Genomic DNA, 20,570 nt, shown 5'->3' on the forward strand with positions numbered 1-20,570 from the left:
AATGTACAGTTACGGAATTATGAACATAGAACTCTGACATTATGAACTTACAATTCTGAACATATAGTAATAAAATTATGAACATATACTCCTATAACGAAGCAGTCTGAAAGAGGAAATTTCAATTTTGGTCCTATGACTATAGGGGTCTTGTTAATTTCAGTCCCTGACTTTTAAAAGTGTCAATTTAGTACCTTAACTATGTAATTTTTTGTCGATTTTGGTCACTCCGGTCAAATTACCGGTCAAATTTCGCCGGAAAATTTTAATTATTAAAATAATGAGAATATTTTGATCATTTCACGTCTCTTTTCTTCATCCCAGGCGAGTCCAGCCATTCCTCTCCCGTTTTCGACGAATGAAATGAACTAAGATGATGGGGAAAGGATGCTTGATGATATTAAAGATAGGGTTTACATGGAGAAAGAACGCCAGAAATGGGAGAGAAAGTGATGGACTCGCCGGAGAAGATGAAAAGAGGCATGAAACGACCAAAATACCCTTATTATTTTAATTATTAAAATTTTTCGGCGAAATTTGGCCGGCAATTTTGCCGGAGTGACTAAAATTGACAAAAATTACATAGTTAAGGTACTAAATTAACACTTTTGAAAGTCAGAGACTCAAATTAACAAAACATCTATAGTCATATGACCAAAATTGAAATTTACTCCGGTCCGAAATTAAAAAAAAAAAAAAAAAAAAAAAAAAAAAAAAAAAAAAGAAAGAAGAAGAAGAAGATAACAGTGCCTAATGGCACTGTTACCTGTGTCCAGCATGCATGCTAGACACGGGTCCATAGCATAACGATTGTAGAATCGTGTCCATCTTGCACGATTCCACAATATAACAATTGTGATTGTAATCATGCATGGTGTGCGAATGAGTTGGAAGTCAATTTTGTCAGCCCAATAAGCACTAGTATGTGTTAGAATATTTCTCCGATATAAAAAAATGCTAGCCCGCCAATATTTGGCTATATTAAGCTGTCAAGTTTGTTGCAACTTGCACGTGTTTGCCATTGTATACTCTTCTTTTTGAGAATTTTGTTAGTTTTTTAATGACAATATACTATGCCTTAATTTAATAGGGTTGTATATTGTCTTTAACATATCTTGGTGTCAGGATCCTTTGAAGGAAGTACCCAAGAGCTCTTTTCACATTGGACAAATATATATCCTCTTAATTAGTGACATGTAGATGATATTACTGTTACAGCGATCCTAATAGGGGTTCATTCCTTAATTTTAGAACAGTAAAATTCACCTGGATTACTTTTTAACAAATGAGAAGGTCAAATTTGAACTGAATCTTTCACCTACAAAACAAGAATTATGTCAGAAATATGTTGCATAATGTCAGAAATACTATTGTTTTTTTTCTTTCTTTTTTCTCTTCTATCAATCTTCTTTTTCATAATTACACCTACAAAAACTCCTCAAAATCACACCAAAATCTCAACTATTGAGGATGTCCTTAGTAGATTCTGAATATGCTTTCCTAAGATGATCTCCCGTACACTAACTAAGATAGTTCAGGTACCAAGTGTTATCTATCAGAAGTTTAATTCCTTTTCTTACATAAATTAACATCATCAAAATCATGCTTACAGTAAGTGTTAGTCGGGCAATAGAATAGCATCTAGCACTTAGCCAGTTAACTAAAAAAAATAATGCACGTGTGTGGGTGTATGTCATTATATATTTAAAAGAATAAATATATTTAAAATTATATAATACTGTGTTGGAGAGAATGTGTGTGTTCAGTGTAAGGAGCCAAGTTTGACTACCAGAGTAAAAGCCATCAAATGAGAAAGTGTGATATCATATCATATGCTATTCAAGATTGCTACACTTGCTTGTCACTATATATATATATATATATATATATATATATATATATATATATATATATATATAAAGACTCCGAATCAAACCCAACATATTCTTGGGAAGTGAAAGAAAGAGAGAAAGAATCAATCAATCTATCTATCTATCTAATCTGTGAGTGTGATGGAGTCCAACAACAGTGCATCAGAGACTATAGGAAAACCCATCAAATGCAAAGGTTGGTTTGATATTTGTCTAAGAAATTAAATTTCATTTGCCTTATTATTGTTGGTGTTAAAAATTAGAACTGTGAATTACTGAAAAAGAAAGAAATTTTGGTTTCAGGTGCTGTATGTAGAGGGCCTGGAGAGGCACTTGTGATAGAAGAGATCGAAGTGGATCCTCCCAAGGCTTGGGAGGTTCGTGTTAAGATTCTCTGCACATCTCTCTGCCATACTGATTGCACTTTGTGGAAGTTAGATCTTGTAAGTCTAATTGTTCTTACTAGCAGCTCGATCTTGTTTAAGATTACTTAAAGTTGAATTATATTATTGATGGAGTTATGCATATATGGTTGATTAATCAGGGGCCAGCTTCATTATTTCCAAGAATTCTGGGCCATGAAGCAGCTGGGTAAGAATGATGAGTAGTACTTGCTTATAGCATTCTAAGGATGAAGCACTTACCATTGACCATCCACCCATAATTCACCTCTCAGCAAGTGTCAGTCTTGCTGGGACTCAAATCCCTACTATGAAAGTATGGTTGTTGGGGCTCGAACCCTACCAGGGCCTTTCACCGGCCTAGTACTTGTTGGGACTCGAACCCCTGTCATGATCTTTCATCGGGCTCTGCCCAACAATTCTTCCTCGTGGCACTTGTTGAGGCTCGAACCCCTGCCATGACCCTTCTCTGACCTCCGCCCCACAATTCTCTCTCCCAGCACCTGCCAATCTATATATTGTTAGGGCTTGAATCCCTGCCATGACCTCCACCCAACAATTCTCTCTCCCAACACCTACCAATCTCTTGTTAGGATTCAAACCCGTAACCTGGTTATGATACCGCTTGTAAGGATCAAGTGCTTACTACTACACCAAAAGCTATAGCTAATAGCGAATGAAGGCATAACTTTATGCAGTCATCACATTTTCAAGAGGCAGGGTGTTGAACTTAATTGACTTCTTCACCGACCTCAGCACAACACGCATGATTAAATTCTGAAATATTCACATATACATATTGCATATATCTTTCACTATTATGCCTAACAAATTCAGAGTTGGGTTTTGGTAGGGTGGTTGAAAGTGTAGGTGAGAATGTTGATGAAGTGAAAGTTGGGGATATGGTAATCCCGGTATGCAGAAGGAACTGTGGGGAATGCAAGGATTGCAAACTCGGAAGAAACAGTGTTTGTACTAAATTCCCAGTTGAGCATTATGGCGGAATGCCAAGAGATGGAACAACCCGATTCAGGGATAAGGATGGAAAAGGCATTTATCACCATTTATGGGTGTCAAGTTTTTCTGAATACACCGTTGTTGATATCTCTCATATTGTGAAGATAACTCCCGATTTACCGGTTGACAAGGCCTGCTTGCTTAGCTGTTGTATTCCTACAGGTCTGTATATCCTCTTATTTCTCGTTTGGAATGATAACAAATGTATCATCAAATTACATAGTAGTTCTCACAAAAAAAAAAAAAAAAAAAAAAAAAATACATAGTAGTTGCCATTAATTGGATTAATTACTCTTTTTTTTTTTTTTTTTTTTTTCCTTTAGGTCAAGACTATATAACCAGAGTATTTAATTTATAGAGGTGTAATAATGTCAATAGTATTCAAAAGAAATTTAAATTATAGAGGTGTAGAGAGTAGAGACTTAAGAGGAATCTCAATCAGCCTATTCATTTTGACAATTTTGCCCCTTAAACATATTATTATAGATATTTAGTATCTATCATTGCATCATTGATTCGTGATGATTTTTTATTTTTTAAAAAAAAACTATTTATATTTTAATTTGTATATGAATACAAAAACATCGCTGACTATCCCACTCATTTATCAAAACAAATACCTAGAAAAACTTTATTTACTATTTTTTAAATTTATATTTTAATATTGAATTATTATTAATAAAAATAAATAATAATAATAATAATAATAATAATAATAATAATAACAACAATAACAATAACAATAACAACCACAATAGTGATTACAATAACAACTTATTTTTATCTAAAATTAAAAATAATTTAAGTATAATTTAATAAATAAAATAATAAACTCATGCCATTTAATTTTATTTTAACTGATAATAAATAATTAATTTATCAAACACTTTAAAACAAATTATTACTATTATCAACTGATCAAAACAACTAGCATAATCAACCATCAACTAACTGACACAATACTTAAAATAACTTTATTTATTATTTTTCCATCATCAAACATAAATTTAAATTTAATTATTAATGTTGGTGTATATATATACAGGTGTAGGAGCAGCGTGGAAAACTGCAAAGATTGAGAAAGGTTCTACAGTTGCAATTTTTGGACTCGGTGCTGTAGGACTTGCGGTAATTTGAGTTTTTTTTTTGTTTTGGATAATTTCATATATATATATATATATATATATATATATATATATATATATATATATATATATATATATATATATATACAAATCTCGATTATATTTTAATTTAGTAGAAACTATTACAAATAACAACACGTATTATATTTATAATATCACCACAAATATGAAATTAATGATTTGTGATTAGTGTTTAAAAATTATTCTCAAAAAAAAAAAAAATAGTGTTAAAAAAATTAGTGTTTAAAAATTTAATTATTTATAAGTAAATTTTTGAACTCTATTATTGTCAATTATTATTCAGAATAAAATTTAGTCATCAATTACTGGTTTCAAACTATAATAGGTTGCAGAAGGTGCAAGGCTAAGGGGAGCTTCAAAAATAATAGGCGTTGATTTGAATCCAGACAAATTTGAACTTGGTAAGTGTTACAAAATATTTATTAAAAATATTAATATTAAATAATGAATTATTTATTTATTTATTATTATATTTGTTCAATGAGTAGGGAAGAAGTTTGGACTTACAGATTTTATTAATCCAAAAGCTATTGGGGAAAGTTCAGTACCGGAGGTTAGATGCATCTTTCATTCTTGAATTTATGCTTACATCTTCGTAAAACTGTTCCAAATCATATTAAAATAGTAATTAAAAAGATAATTTTATTTTTTATTTTTTTAAAAAAAAGATTACTCCCTACATTTTTGGTCGTTTAATTGTTCTCGAGTTAAATTTAGACTCACCCTTTCAACTTTTACTAATACAGTCCTTTATTTGTTTAGTTGTTATACCATGGACCAGGGTCCACCTAGCAACGTGGACCCTGGTCCTAAACGACGTATAATTTGTGTATTTTTAGTATTGAAATTGTGAACTTTTAGAATATAAATTGTGTTTTTATGTTAATATAATACAAGTCACCAAATCCTAATATGTTAATATTGTGTGACTGCAGTACTTGAAAGGAACTTGTGAATACAAAATAATATAATCAATTATATATATGTTAACATTATGTGTTCGTAGTATACACATTGTGAATTTTTAAAAAATAAATTGTGAACATTTGGACCTGGGTCCACCTTGTAAGGTAGACTAGGTCGACATAATAATTTGCCTTATTTGTTAAAATGGTTATAAATTGAGGTGTTAAAATCCATTTGTACCAAAATTTATAAAATAAATAAATAAATGATAACCCTAGGTACAAACAAAACTCGATGTCTTAGTCTTAAATGAATTGATAGACAAAATTTATAACTTGTTTAGCAATTAAAAAGTCATATTTGTACAAATTAAAATAGAAAAATTAGATTTAAATTTAAAAATGTACAATTAAGAGATCAAAAACTATAAATTTTTTCTGTTATTTTAATTTAATAATTAAACAAATCTAAACTTTACCTTAAATATATAGGCCATTAAAAAAATGACGGATGGAGGCGTTGATTATAGCTTCGAGTGCATTGGATTAGCATCCTTGATGGAAGATGCTTTCGCAAGCTCACGTCAGGTATTTTTTGTTATCCCCTTTGACCATACTTGCGGCTAGCTAGAGCTATCAAAACGGACCGACAGGACGAAGCCCGCCCCGTTAAACCGGCGGGTTAAATAGGGACGAGCTAAAATTCCGCTATAATATGAGCTCTGATTTTTAGAGCTCGTCTTGTTCTTTTGGCGTGGCGAGATAGGCTAGTTCAGCGAGTTAAGCCTGTTTTAACAGCTCTACTTGCAGGTTTTTCATTATTAAAATTGATACTCTATCTTCAATTATGTAAAACTTGTTTATTAACATAATTAATTTTTTGAGTTATAATTTATAGGGTGGATATACAATAATACTTGGAGTAGAAATGCACGGAAAGCCAATAAGTGTGAATCCTTACGAACTCTTAGCAGAAAAGACCATTATCGGGTGCAATTTTGGAGGAATCAATGCCAAAACTGATATTCCCGAACTTGCTGAAAAATATCTGAAAAATGTAAGTTTCGCAATGCATTATTCCAAATCAGACAAATATATGGTTGTCATTTTATTTTGCTATTTTGTTGTTTCTTCGAGTGAAAAAAAAAAAAAAACTTGTTATTTCTCGAATGTTAGGGGGTGGTAACTGATGGGACATTATTTGAGTAGTCCTTTTTTAGCCTGCGTTTAATGTGTGACTGTCACGAATTTATCTGGATAAATACTTTTTAATTAAAATGTAACAATTTTTTTTACATTTATAAAAAATATTACACGTCTGACAGTAAAATCGTTTTTGGTTACGATAAATAAATGCAGGAGCTGAATTTGGAGGGTTTCAAAACACATGAAGTCAAATTCGAAGACATTATGCAAGCATTTGAGTTGCTGGAGCAGAAGAAATCTCTGCGTTGCATCATCTGGATGGATAATAATAATGCATAATTTTATTTTTAGCCACACACAATACATAATTTGAAATTCTCTCTTCAAATCAATTAATGCAGAGATTTTATTTACAGAGAATTATGCCGTGTTAATTTGTTTATGTAACACAGTAACAAATTCAATCATCATATCCTTAGTGATGACTGTTTGTTTACACCACCCCCCCCCCCCCCCCCTATGTTTTGGCTAAAGTTGGTACAGAAGTTTGGAATGTTTTAATGATTTGATACCATATATATTATTTTGAGTTAATTATCGAAATGGTCCCTTGACTATAGTAAAATTATCAATTTAGTCATTGACTATTTTTCTTGACCAATTAAGTCCCTCAACTTTAAAAATCTTAACCAATTTGGTCATCCGTTTATTTTGTTGTTAGACATCCGTTAACTCGGGACCAAATTGGTAATTTTGTTATAGTCAAAAAACTATTTCAACAATCAGGATGTGATGGTCGGCTATAGATTCTTTGAGCTCGCACTAGTCAGCACTTCTCAGTTTCCACCAGTACTGGCTAAGCTAGAATCAAATTCAACAATCACTCATTCATCAAATTCAGCATGAGGAGTTGCGAATCGTTATGCCTCATGAATGGTTGTATGCTCGGCCTCACCACTTGGTTCTGCATCTTCTCGAGTAGTTAGCAAACGAGGTGAGCTTGATAGAACTTCTACTCCTCGAGATAACTCACCACTCAGTTCCACTACCTCTCGAGTGGTTGGAGAGCTACTCGATATCTCAACAACATTGGCAGCCTCTTTGCTCAGTTCTACAACCCCTCGAGCAGGCTCAGATGATACTTGCGACGGCTCAGCTGAAAAACGTGTCATTCCAGTTAAAAAAAAATTGATTTTGTCTCGTCGTTAACGGTGTTAACGGCGTTATTCGTTTGTGCCATTATGAATGTACAGTTATGGGATTATGAATGTACAGTTATGGCATTATGAATGTACAGTTATGACATTATGAATGTAAGTTATAAAATTATAAACACAACTCTGACATTATGAACTTACAATTATGAACATATAGTGATAAAATTATGAACATAGAGCTCTAAAATTGTGAACATGGAGCTTCGAAAATTATGATTTTACAGTTATTGAATTATGAATGTACAGTTACGGAATTATGAATGTACAGTTAACGGAATTATGAATGTACAGTTATGCAATTATGAACACAGAGCTCTGACATTATGAACTTACAATATGAACATATAGTGATAAAATTATGAACATAGAGTTTCGAAAATTATGAAGTTACAGTTATTGAATTATGAATGTACAGTTACGGAATTATGAATGTACAGTTATGAAAGTATGAATGTACAGTTATGAAAGTATGAATGTACAGTTACGGAATTATGAACATAGAACTCTGACATTATGAACTTACAATTCTGAACATATAGTAATAAAATTATGAACATATACTCCTATAACGAAGCAGTCTGAAAGAGGAAATTTCAATTTTGGTCCTATGACTATAGGGGTCTTGTTAATTTCAGTCCCTGACTTTTAAAAGTGTCAATTTAGTACCTTAACTATGTAATTTTTTGTCGATTTTGGTCACTCCGGTCAAATTACCGGTCAAATTTCGCCGGAAAATTTTAATTATTAAAATAATGAGAATATTTTGATCATTTCACGTCTCTTTTCTTCATCCCAGGCGAGTCCAGCCATTCCTCTCCCGTTTTCGACGAATGAAATGAACTAAGATGATGGGGAAAGGATGCTTGATGATATTAAAGATAGGGTTTACATGGAGAAAGAACGCCAGAAATGGGAGAGAAAGTGATGGACTCGCCGGAGAAGATGAAAAGAGGCATGAAACGACCAAAATACCCTTATTATTTTAATTATTAAAATTTTTCGGCGAAATTTGGCCGGCAATTTTGCCGGAGTGACTAAAATTGACAAAAATTACATAGTTAAGGTACTAAATTAACACTTTTGAAAGTCAGAGACTCAAATTAACAAAACATCTATAGTCATATGACCAAAATTGAAATTTACTCCGGTCCGAAATTAAAAAAAAAAAAAAAAAAAAAAAAAAAAAAAAAGGAAAGAAGAAGAAGAAGATAACAGTGCCTAATGGCACTGTTACCTGTGTCCAGCATGCATGCTAGACACGGGTCCATAGCATAACGATTGTAGAATCGTGTCCATCTTGCACGATTCCACAATATAACAATTGTGATTGTAATCATGCATGGTGTGCGAATGAGTTGGAAGTCAATTTTGTCAGCCCAATAAGCACTAGTATGTGTTAGAATATTTCTCCGATATAAAAAAATGCTAGCCCGCCAATATTTGGCTATATTAAGCTGTCAAGTTTGTTGCAACTTGCACGTGTTTGCCATTGTATACTCTTCTTTTTGAGAATTTTGTTAGTTTTTTAATGACAATATACTATGCCTTAATTTAATAGGGTTGTATATTGTCTTTAACATATCTTGGTGTCAGGATCCTTTGAAGGAAGTACCCAAGAGCTCTTTTCACATTGGACAAATATATATCCTCTTAATTAGTGACATGTAGATGATATTACTGTTACAGCGATCCTAATAGGGGTTCATTCCTTAATTTTAGAACAGTAAAATTCACCTGGATTACTTTTTAACAAATGAGAAGGTCAAATTTGAACTGAATCTTTCACCTACAAAACAAGAATTATGTCAGAAATATGTTGCATAATGTCAGAAATACTATTGTTTTTTTTCTTTCTTTTTTCTCTTCTATCAATCTTCTTTTTCATAATTACACCTACAAAAACTCCTCAAAATCACACCAAAATCTCAACTATTGAGGATGTCCTTAGTAGATTCTGAATATGCTTTCCTAAGATGATCTCCCGTACACTAACTAAGATAGTTCAGGTACCAAGTGTTATCTATCAGAAGTTTAATTCCTTTTCTTACATAAATTAACATCATCAAAATCATGCTTACAGTAAGTGTTAGTCGGGCAATAGAATAGCATCTAGCACTTAGCCAGTTAACTAAAAAAAATAATGCACGTGTGTGGGTGTATGTCATTATATATTTAAAAGAATAAATATATTTAAAATTATATAATACTGTGTTGGAGAGAATGTGTGTGTTCAGTGTAAGGAGCCAAGTTTGACTACCAGAGTAAAAGCCATCAAATGAGAAAGTGTGATATCATATCATATGCTATTCAAGATTGCTACACTTGCTTGTCACTATATATATATATATATATATATATATATATATATATATATATATATATATAAAGACTCCGAATCAAACCCAACATATTCTTGGGAAGTGAAAGAAAGAGAGAAAGAATCAATCAATCTATCTATCTATCTAATCTGTGAGTGTGATGGAGTCCAACAACAGTGCATCAGAGACTATAGGAAAACCCATCAAATGCAAAGGTTGGTTTGATATTTGTCTAAGAAATTAAATTTCATTTGCCTTATTATTGTTGGTGTTAAAAATTAGAACTGTGAATTACTGAAAAAGAAAGAAATTTTGGTTTCAGGTGCTGTATGTAGAGGGCCTGGAGAGGCACTTGTGATAGAAGAGATCGAAGTGGATCCTCCCAAGGCTTGGGAGGTTCGTGTTAAGATTCTCTGCACATCTCTCTGCCATACTGATTGCACTTTGTGGAAGTTAGATCTTGTAAGTCTAATTGTTCTTACTAGCAGCTCGATCTTGTTTAAGATTACTTAAAGTTGAATTATATTATTAATGGAGTTATGCATATATGGTTGATTAATCAGGGGCCAGCTTCATTATTTCCAAGAATTCTGGGCCATGAAGCAGCTGGGTAAGAATGATGAGTAGTACTTGCTTATAGCATTCTAAGGATGAAGCACTTACCATTGACCATCCACCCATAATTCACCTCTCAGCAAGTGTCAGTCTTGCTGGGACTCAAATCCCTACTATGAAAGTATGGTTGTTGGGGCTCGAACCCTACTAGGGCCTTTCACCGGCCTAGTACTTGTTGGGACTCGAACCCCTGTCATGATCTTTCATCGGGCTCTGCCCAACAATTCTTCCTCGTGGCACTTGTTGAGGCTCGAACCCCTGCCATGACCCTTCTCTGACCTCCGCCCCACAATTCTCTCTCCCAGCACCTGCCAATCTATATATTGTTAGGGCTTGAATCCCTGCCATGACCTCCACCCAACAATTCTCTCTCCCAACACCTACCAATCTCTTGTTAGGATTCAAACCCGTAACCTGGTTATGATACCGCTTGTAAGGATCAAGTGCTTACTACTACACCAAAAGCTATAGCTAATAGCGAATGAAGGCATAACTTTATGCAGTCATCACATTTTCAAGAGGCAGGGTGTTGAACTTAATTGACTTCTTCACCGACCTCAGCACAACACGCATGATTAAATTCTGAAATATTCACATATACATATTGCATATATCTTTCACTATTATGCCTAACAAATTCAGAGTTGGGTTTTGGTAGGGTGGTTGAAAGTGTAGGTGAGAATGTTGATGAAGTGAAAGTTGGGGATATGGTAATCCCGGTATGCAGAAGGAACTGTGGGGAATGCAAGGATTGCAAACTCGGAAGAAACAGTGTTTGTACTAAATTCCCAGTTGAGCATTATGGCGGAATGCCAAGAGATGGAACAACCCGATTCAGGGATAAGGATGGAAAAGGCATTTATCACCATTTATGGGTGTCAAGTTTTTCTGAATACACCGTTGTTGATATCTCTCATATTGTGAAGATAACTCCCGATTTACCGGTTGACAAGGCCTGCTTGCTTAGCTGTTGTATTCCTACAGGTCTGTATATCCTCTTATTTCTCGTTTGGAATGATAACAAATGTATCATCAAATTACATAGTAGTTCTCACAAAAAAAAAAAAAAAAAAAAAAATACATAGTAGTTGCCATTAATTGGATTAATTACTCTTTTTTTTTTTTTTTTTTTTTCCTTTAGGTCAAGACTATATAACCAGAGTATTTAATTTATAGAGGTGTAATAATGTCAATAGTATTCAAAAGAAATTTAAATTATAGAGGTGTAGAGAGTAGAGACTTAAGAGGAATCTCAATCAGCCTATTCATTTTGACAATTTTGCCCCTTAAACATATTATTATAGATATTTAGTATCTATCATTGCATCATTGATTCGTGATGATTTTTTATTTTTTAAAAAAAAAACTATTTATATTTTAATTTGTATATGAATACAAAAACATCGCTGACTATCCCACTCATTTATCAAAACAAATACCTAGAAAAACTTTATTTACTATTTTTTAAATTTATATTTTAATATTGAATTATTATTAATAAAAATAAATAATAATAATAATAATAATAATAATAATAATAACAACAATAACAATAACAATAACAACCACAATAGTGATTACAATAACAACTTATTTTTATCTAAAATTAAAAATAATTTAAGTATAATTTAATAAATAAAATAATAAACTCATGCCATTTAATTTTATTTTAACTGATAATAAATAATTAATTTATCAAACACTTTAAAACAAATTATTACTATTATCAACTGATCAAAACAACTAGCATAATCAACCATCAACTAACTGACACAATACTTAAAATAACTTTATTTATTATTTTTCCATCATCAAACATAAATTTAAATTTAATTATTAATGTTGGTGTATATATATACAGGTGTAGGAGCAGCGTGGAAAACTGCAAAGATTGAGAAAGGTTCTACAGTTGCAATTTTTGGACTCGGTGCTGTAGGACTTGCGGTAATTTGAGTTTTTTTTTTGTTTTGGATAATTTCATATATATATATATATATATATATATATATATATATATATATATATATATATATATATATATATATATATATATATACAAATCTCGATTATATTTTAATTTAGTAGAAACTATTACAAATAACAACACGTATTATATTTATAATATCACCACAAATATGAAATTAATGATTTGTGATTAGTGTTTAAAAATTATTCTCAAAAAAAAAAAAAATAGTGTTAAAAAAATTAGTGTTTAAAAATTTAATTATTTATAAGTAAATTTTTGAACTCTATTATTGTCAATTATTATTCAGAATAAAATTTAGTCATCAATTACTGGTTTCAAACTATAATAGGTTGCAGAAGGTGCAAGGCTAAGGGGAGCTTCAAAAATAATAGGCGTTGATTTGAATCCAGACAAATTTGAACTTGGTAAGTGTTACAAAATATTTATTAAAAATATTAATATTAAATAATGAATTATTTATTTATTTATTATTATATTTGTTCAATGAGTAGGGAAGAAGTTTGGACTTACAGATTTTATTAATCCAAAAGCTATTGGGGAAAGTTCAGTACCGGAGGTTAGATGCATCTTTCATTCTTGAATTTATGCTTACATCTTCGTAAAACTGTTCCAAATCATATTAAAATAGTAATTAAAAAGATAATTTTATTTTTTATTTTTTTAAAAAAAAGATTACTCCCTACATTTTTGGTCGTTTAATTGTTCTCGAGTTAAATTTAGACTCACCCTTTCAACTTTTACTAATACAGTCCTTTATTTGTTTAGTTGTTATACCATGGACCAGGGTCCACCTAGCAACGTGGACCCTGGTCCTAAACGACGTATAATTTGTGTATTTTTAGTATTGAAATTGTGAACTTTTAGAATATAAATTGTGTTTTTATGTTAATATAATACAAGTCACCAAATCCTAATATGTTAATATTGTGTGACTGCAGTACTTGAAAGGAACTTGTGAATACAAAATAATATAATCAATTATATATATGTTAACATTATGTGTTCGTAGTATACACATTGTGAATTTTTAAAAAATAAATTGTGAACATTTGGACCTGGGTCCACCTTGTAAGGTAGACTAGGTCGACATAATAATTTGCCTTATTTGTTAAAATGGTTATAAATTGAGGTGTTAAAATCCATTTGTACCAAAATTTATAAAATAAATAAATAAATGATAACCCTAGGTACAAACAAAACTCGATGTCTTAGTCTTAAATGAATTGATAGACAAAATTTATAACTTGTTTAGCAATTAAAAAGTCATATTTGTACAAATTAAAATAGAAAAATTAGATTTAAATTTAAAAATGTACAATTAAGAGATCAAAAACTATAAATTTTTTCTGTTATTTTAATTTAATAATTAAACAAATCTAAACTTTACCTTAAATATATAGGCCATTAAAAAAATGACGGATGGAGGCGTTGATTATAGCTTCGAGTGCATTGGATTAGCATCCTTGATGGAAGATGCTTTCGCAAGCTCACGTCAGGTATTTTTTGTTATCCCCTTTGACCATACTTGCGGCTAGCTAGAGCTATCAAAACGGACCGACAGGACGAAGCCCGCCCCGTTAAACCGGCGGGTTAAATAGGGACGAGCTAAAATTCCGCTATAATATGAGCTCTGATTTTTAGAGCTCGTCTTGTTCTTTTGGCGTGGCGAGATAGGCTAGTTCAGCGAGTTAAGCCTGTTTTAACAGCTCTACTTGCAGGTTTTTCATTATTAAAATTGATACTCTATCTTCAATTATGTAAAACTTGTTTATTAACATAATTAATTTTTTGAGTTATAATTTATAGGGTGGATATACAATAATACTTGGAGTAGAAATGCACGGAAAGCCAATAAGTGTGAATCCTTACGAACTCTTAGCAGAAAAGACCATTATCGGGTGCAATTTTGGAGGAATCAATGCCAAAACTGATATTCCCGAACTTGCTGAAAAATATCTGAAAAATGTAAGTTTCGCAATGCATTATTCCAAATCAGACAAATATATGGTTGTCATTTTATTTTGCTATTTTGTTGTTTCTTCGAGTGAAAAAAAAAAAAAAAAACTTGTTATTTCTCGAATGTTAGGGGGTGGTAACTGATGGGACATTATTTGAGTAGTCCTTTTTTAGCCTGCGTTTAATGTGTGACTGTCACGAATTTATCTGGATAAATACTTTTTAATTAAAATGTAACAATTTTTTTTACATTTATAAAAAATATTACACGTCTGACAGTAAAATCGTTTTTGGTTACGATAAATAAATGCAGGAGCTGAATTTGGAGGGTTTCAAAACACATGAAGTCAAATTCGAAGACATTATGCAAGCATTTGAGTTGCTGGAGCAGAAGAAATCTCTGCGTTGCATCATCTGGATGGATAATAATAATGCATAATTTTATTTTTAGCCACACACAATACATAATTTGAAATTCTCTCTTCAAATCAATTAATGCAGAGATTTTATTTACAGAGAATTATGCCGTGTTAATTTGTTTATGTAACACAGTAACAAATTCAATCATCATATCCTTAGTGATGACTGTTTGTTTACACCACCCCCCCCCCCCCCCCTATGTTTTGGCTAAAGTTGGTACAGAAGTTTGGAATGTTTTAATGATTTGATACCATATATATTATTTTGAGTTAATTATCGAAATGGTCCCTTGACTATAGTGAAATTATCAATTTAGTCATTGACTATTTTTCTTGACCAATTAAGTCCCTCAACTTTAAAAATCTTAACCAATTTGGTCATCCGTTTATTTTGTTGTTAGACATCCGTTAACTCGGGACCAAATTGGTAATTTTGTTATAGTCAAAAAACTATTTCAACAATCAGGATGTGATGGTCGGCTATAGATTCTTTGAGCTCGCACTAGTCAGCACTTCTCAGTTTCCACCAGTACTGGCTAAGCTAGAATCAAATTCAACAATCACTCATTCATCAAATTCAGCATGAGGAGTTGCGAATCGTTATGCCTCATGAATGGTTGTATGCTCGGCCTCACCACTTGGTTCTGCATCTTCTCGAGTAGTTAGCAAACGAGGTGAGCTTGATAGAACTTCTACTCCTCGAGATAACTCACCACTCAGTTCCACTACCTCTCGAGTGGTTGGAGAGCTACTCGATATCTCAACAACATTGGCAGCCTCTTTGCTCAGTTCTACAACCCCTCGAGCAGGCTCAGATGATACTTGCGACGGCTCAGCTGCTACTACCACTCGGGCAATGAGATCACTAACCATTCGGTGAATAGCCTCTTCAACCTCTCGGGTTGTTTCCTTGGCTTCTGCATGAGTTGCGTCCTCGGCCTGATGACTCGGTTGAATATCGGTTGACTGTTCAGCCTCAACAATTGAAGTTGATATGACTTATTCAACCATTCGATCAATATCAACTCGGATTGTGTCTTCTCTGACCTCTCAAACTGGACTATTCGGTTGACTTGGAACTCTCGTGCTTGGTCCAGCTTGAGGATTCGGGTCCACAAACTGCGCTTCAAACCTTGAAAACAATCGTTATGCGTTGGACCCGTGTCCAGCATGCACTGTTATCTCCTTTTTTTTTTTTCTTTTTTTTTTAAAAAAAAAATTTCAGACCGCTTCGTTATAGGAGTATATGTTCATAATTTTATTACAATATGTTAATAACTGTACATTCATAACTCCATAACTGTACGTTCATAACTCTATAACTGTACATTCATAACTCCATAACTGTACATTCATAACTTCATAATTGTACATTCATAATTTTCGAAGCTCTATGTTCACAATTTTAGAACTCTATGTTCATAATTTTATCACTATATGTTCATAATTGTAAATTCATAATGTTAGAGCTCTTTGTTCATAATTCGATCAATAACTGTACATTCATAATTCCATAACTGTAGATTCATAATCTCATAACTGTAGATTTATAACTCCATAACTGTACATTCATAACTCCATAACTGTACATTCATAACTCCATAACTGTACATTCATAATCTTCGAAGCTCTATATTCACAATTTTAAAGCTCCATGGTCATAATTTTATCACTATATGTTCATAATTGTAAGTTCATAATGTTAGAGCTCTGTGTTCATAATTTCATAATTGCATAACTGTACATTCATAATGGCATAACTGTACATTCATAACGGCATAACTGTACATCCATAATCCAAAAAAAAAATAACGCCGTTAAAAGCAAAACATGTGCGAATTTTTTTTTAAAATTAAATGACGCGTTTTTTTTTTCTTTGAAAAACGACATCGTTTTAGGCCCGTGTCCACAATTCATTGTGGACACGGGTCCAGGGAATAATTTGCCCCTTGAAAAAGCTTGGGCCTTCCTCATTTCATTGGAAAAGGCTTTCGTTGGTTGCTATGAAGGAGGAGCATGCTCTTCCTCTTCAATAAATTTGGACTTTCCCTTCGTAGCTTCCTTCTCGACCACTTTCTTCATGTAAAACCGATATCATGGGTCAAGTCCACATAGCATTATAGGTTCTCGATCGAAACGACGAGGTACAAAATTCATACTCGTACAGTACAAAATTTCATAACACAAGACACAAAAAATCACAACACAAGATACATACATACACATGTTACATATTTACTTATATTTCAAATATGATTTAGGTACAAAATTTACGTTCATAAGCACATAATTTCACAAAACAAGACACAAAAATTCATAATATAGAACACAATTACTAATTTATTTCAACTTTCAAGTACAAAATTCATACTTTTTTAAGGTATAAAATTTCATAACACCAAAAACTAAAATTGGACACTTAGAACCTGTCCATGGTATAAGGATTGTTTGTTGCACGTCCACCATCCTCCCACTCTATTCTCTAAGCTTCTTGGATCTTTCCTCGACTCACCGCACACCCACCACTCAATTTCTCGTCATATATCACTTTTTCCCTCTCTCGACGCCCGCAGTTCGCAGCTGACTGAATCAATGGCTGCCGTCGATACTAAAATCTACCCTTCCCTCTCCGATGTAAAACTCTTATCTCTCACTATGTATTTATCTATATGTACATGCACAATTTAGTTTGTGATCTGAATTCTGTGGATTTCATTTATATAATGGATTCTTATTATTGATCCAGATGTTTATGTTATGCTGTTTTGTTTGGTTTAATTGCTTTTTACTTGCTTATTTATATTTGAATTAGTTGAGATGATGGAGATCACATTTCTTTGTTCTTGCCTCTGTTGGGATTTATGCCATTTTATGTTTGGGAAAATCTTCTTTCTTATCCTGCCTTGATGTAGGCTGGATATGACAGAACTTTCCGTTTTGCACTTAACATTTGATCTTGAAAAATAATCTACTAACTTACTATGAATTGTTTTGTTTAAGTGGGTGAAAATTTCACTACCGGAAATTATGGAATTTCCGACCACCTAAAATGATCTTAAATCAAGTTAAAAGCCTTGTTCCGACCACTTTTGGTATCCGGAAAAACCTTTGTTGCTATTTCTGACCACTTTTTGCTTTCAACTTGATATAAGATCAATTTTAGGTGGTCGAAAATTCTATAATTTCCTGCAGTGTATTTTTCTTTAGCTTCATATGCCCATCCCTATATATGCAATTGTACCCAAGAATTAAATATTATTAACATTTAGAAAGAAAGTATTGAATGCCTCTTCCATTGAACCTTTCATAGAAATGCTCCTTTACTCCTCTTATTAGGGGCTCTTGCTGCATTTCAATCTTTTGTAATACTTTTTGTTCACAGCAATATTTACTGAAAGAGAAAGACGACAAATTAAATGTGGCCATCGAGCCAGCAGGAGATTTAAAGACCCGTATTGTTGAGATTAAGGTAATCTTGGTCTCTTGGATACTAGTTGCTTTGTTGAATCATGCGTTCTATATATTTATTACTGTATGTGCTCATTCTCTCTTTCTCTCTCGTTTTGTGTCACAATTGGGACCAGCTTGAGACAGCTCCTGCGGATTTCCGGTTCCCTACTACCAACCAGACTAGGCATTGCTTTACCCGATATGTTGAATATCACCGGTGAGTCAAACGAGTAATGCTGGTACTTCTTTTCCATTTATATCTTGCTTCATAAACGTTTCTGTCCAAGAATAGTGATGTAGCTTATGTTGCCTTTCAGGTGCATAGCTGCAAAGGGTGACGGTGCACCTGAGTGTGACAAGTTTGCAAAGTATTATCGCTCCCTTTGCCCAGGCGAATGGGTAATATTCTTGTTAAGAGTTTCCCACATTGATAAAATAAGTGAGAGCATATGAGTTTATAAGTCCATGGGTTAAACTAGTTAATTGGTTGAATTCAATTTTTTAGTGTGGTTTGACCCATGTGCATTATTGTCCAGTTGAGTTACCCTAGCCCAATCTTAATTACTATGTTCTGTTCTGTCACTACAAGAACATGGTGTATGCTACCCTGCTGGTTTTTGCCTACTTTAACTAACTTAGAATCCTCACAATTGTCCATCATAATAGATTGGGATTATACTTCTTATGTCACTCTGCTAAAATGGTGTGCTATCTTCTTCCTCTTTTATTACTGCCAACACGGGGATTTAAACACTGGTTTATAGAGCCCTGTACTCGTCTTCTTCTTTTTTTGGGTGACGGGAGAAACCTGTAGCCACTGAGTAAACCCCTCCTTGTGATCCTAGCCGGTAAAGGACCACAAGGAGGTAAACCAGTCTAGGTTGTTCATAGCTGACTGGCTCAAACCAAGAAGGCTGAGATTTGAACTCGTGATCTTGTGGTTACAAGTTTGTATCCTTAGCCATCTTGGCTGGGGTTACCCTTGATCTGGTGGCTATCTTGTTTGGGAAGTACATGGTAGAGATGGTGTTTGATAGTTTACATTTAGATGTTATGAAGCTCCAGAGTTTAGTAGCTATTATTGTACATTAGGACTGTAGTGTACACTAAACTACTTCGGTTCTAACTTGACAATGCTTTTGGATGCAGATAGATAAATGGAACGAGCAAAGGGAGAATGGCTGCTTTCCAGGTCCCTTGTAAGTGCCTCTCGGTCACTACCATCGCCTTTGAATTCATTACATGCAATTGGAATCCGGTTCAAACACAATGAGAATAAGTTTTGACTTAATTGCTGAACAAGCTCAAATCAATAACGAGTATGCTGCTCCAACGGCTCATAAACCCAATTTATTGCTGAAGAGTTAATTTCAGTTTTTGCTCTTTTTTTTTTTTTTTTTTTTTTTTGTAACTCATAAATTAGTCTTTAGCACCAGTTAAGAAACTTTTAATGTCAGTTCAGATTTTCATACATACAGTGGTTAATAAGGCTCTGATTTATCTTACTATCTTCTTTAGAGAAAAAAGAAAAAAAAAACTGTGTTTGATATTTTCTTTGCCTTCAACAGACCACAATATGGTCAAAATCTTCAGTTCTTAGGTTCAATGGAAAAACGGTGAGTGTTTTTTTTTTTTTTTTTTTTTTTTTTCTTTTCCTATAAATACACCATAACCAAATGGTTCAAACAAGATTGTAATATTCTGAATTGAAGTGAAATAATCTCTTCTTTCTTTGCATGAGAAGTGCATTAAATGTTTAAGTTATTTGCGAGAAGCATTTAATCTAAGTAAACTAGTGATGAGAAGCTAGTTTGCAAGACCAGAAAGCATACACCATTATCTTGTTTTTTATATTCATACACATACTCAAAATTCTAAAATAATAATAATAATAATAATAATAATAATAATAATAATAATAATAATAAAACTACTGTACTATTCATATTACATAGGGATCTCAACATTACAAGAGTGTACATGGTAAGCTCATTTCTAAATCACAAAAAAGGTTATGGACGGATTCCTTGAGTGTGCAATCTTCTATATGTTTTTTTTTTTAAGGAAACAACATGATACAACCCTAAGGTTGCATGGGTTGC

At 32.7% G+C, this 20,570-nt stretch overlaps 3 protein-coding genes across 3 annotated transcripts; all 3 read left to right on the top strand.

The window, feature by feature from the left end:
- The first annotated feature begins 1,924 nt into the window (after nt 1-1,924).
- On the top strand, nt 1,925-6,988 carry LOC109184791 (alcohol dehydrogenase-like 1). Its single transcript, XM_019334828.1, has 10 exons — nt 1,925-2,067; nt 2,175-2,314; nt 2,416-2,462; nt 3,126-3,451; nt 4,335-4,417; nt 4,781-4,856; nt 4,944-5,008; nt 5,853-5,948; nt 6,259-6,417; nt 6,720-6,988. Exons 1-10 carry the CDS (start codon nt 2,013-2,015, stop codon nt 6,843-6,845), a joined length of 1,173 nt encoding a protein of 390 aa, XP_019190373.1. The 5' UTR covers nt 1,925-2,012; the 3' UTR covers nt 6,846-6,988.
- A 3,125-nt stretch (nt 6,989-10,113) lies between these two features.
- LOC109184790 (alcohol dehydrogenase-like 1) lies at nt 10,114-15,181 on the top strand. The gene is made up of 10 exons (XM_019334827.1): nt 10,114-10,256; nt 10,364-10,503; nt 10,605-10,651; nt 11,315-11,640; nt 12,518-12,600; nt 12,972-13,047; nt 13,135-13,199; nt 14,044-14,139; nt 14,450-14,608; nt 14,913-15,181. The coding sequence occupies exons 1-10, from the start codon at nt 10,202-10,204 to the stop codon at nt 15,036-15,038; spliced, it is 1,173 nt and encodes a 390-aa protein (XP_019190372.1). The 5' UTR covers nt 10,114-10,201; the 3' UTR covers nt 15,039-15,181.
- A 2,310-nt stretch (nt 15,182-17,491) lies between these two features.
- On the top strand, nt 17,492-19,973 carry LOC109184822 (cytochrome c oxidase subunit 6b-3-like). Its single transcript, XM_019334868.1, has 5 exons — nt 17,492-17,652; nt 18,401-18,487; nt 18,603-18,685; nt 18,786-18,867; nt 19,618-19,973. The coding sequence occupies exons 1-5, from the start codon at nt 17,611-17,613 to the stop codon at nt 19,669-19,671; spliced, it is 348 nt and encodes a 115-aa protein (XP_019190413.1). The 5' UTR covers nt 17,492-17,610; the 3' UTR covers nt 19,672-19,973.
- Nucleotides 19,974-20,570: the final 597 nt, after the last annotated feature.

The sequence above is a fragment of the Ipomoea nil genome, unplaced genomic scaffold (assembly GCF_001879475.1).
Source record: "Ipomoea nil cultivar Tokyo-kokei standard unplaced genomic scaffold, Asagao_1.1 scaffold1286, whole genome shotgun sequence".
Taxonomy (NCBI): domain Eukaryota; kingdom Viridiplantae; phylum Streptophyta; class Magnoliopsida; order Solanales; family Convolvulaceae; genus Ipomoea; species Ipomoea nil.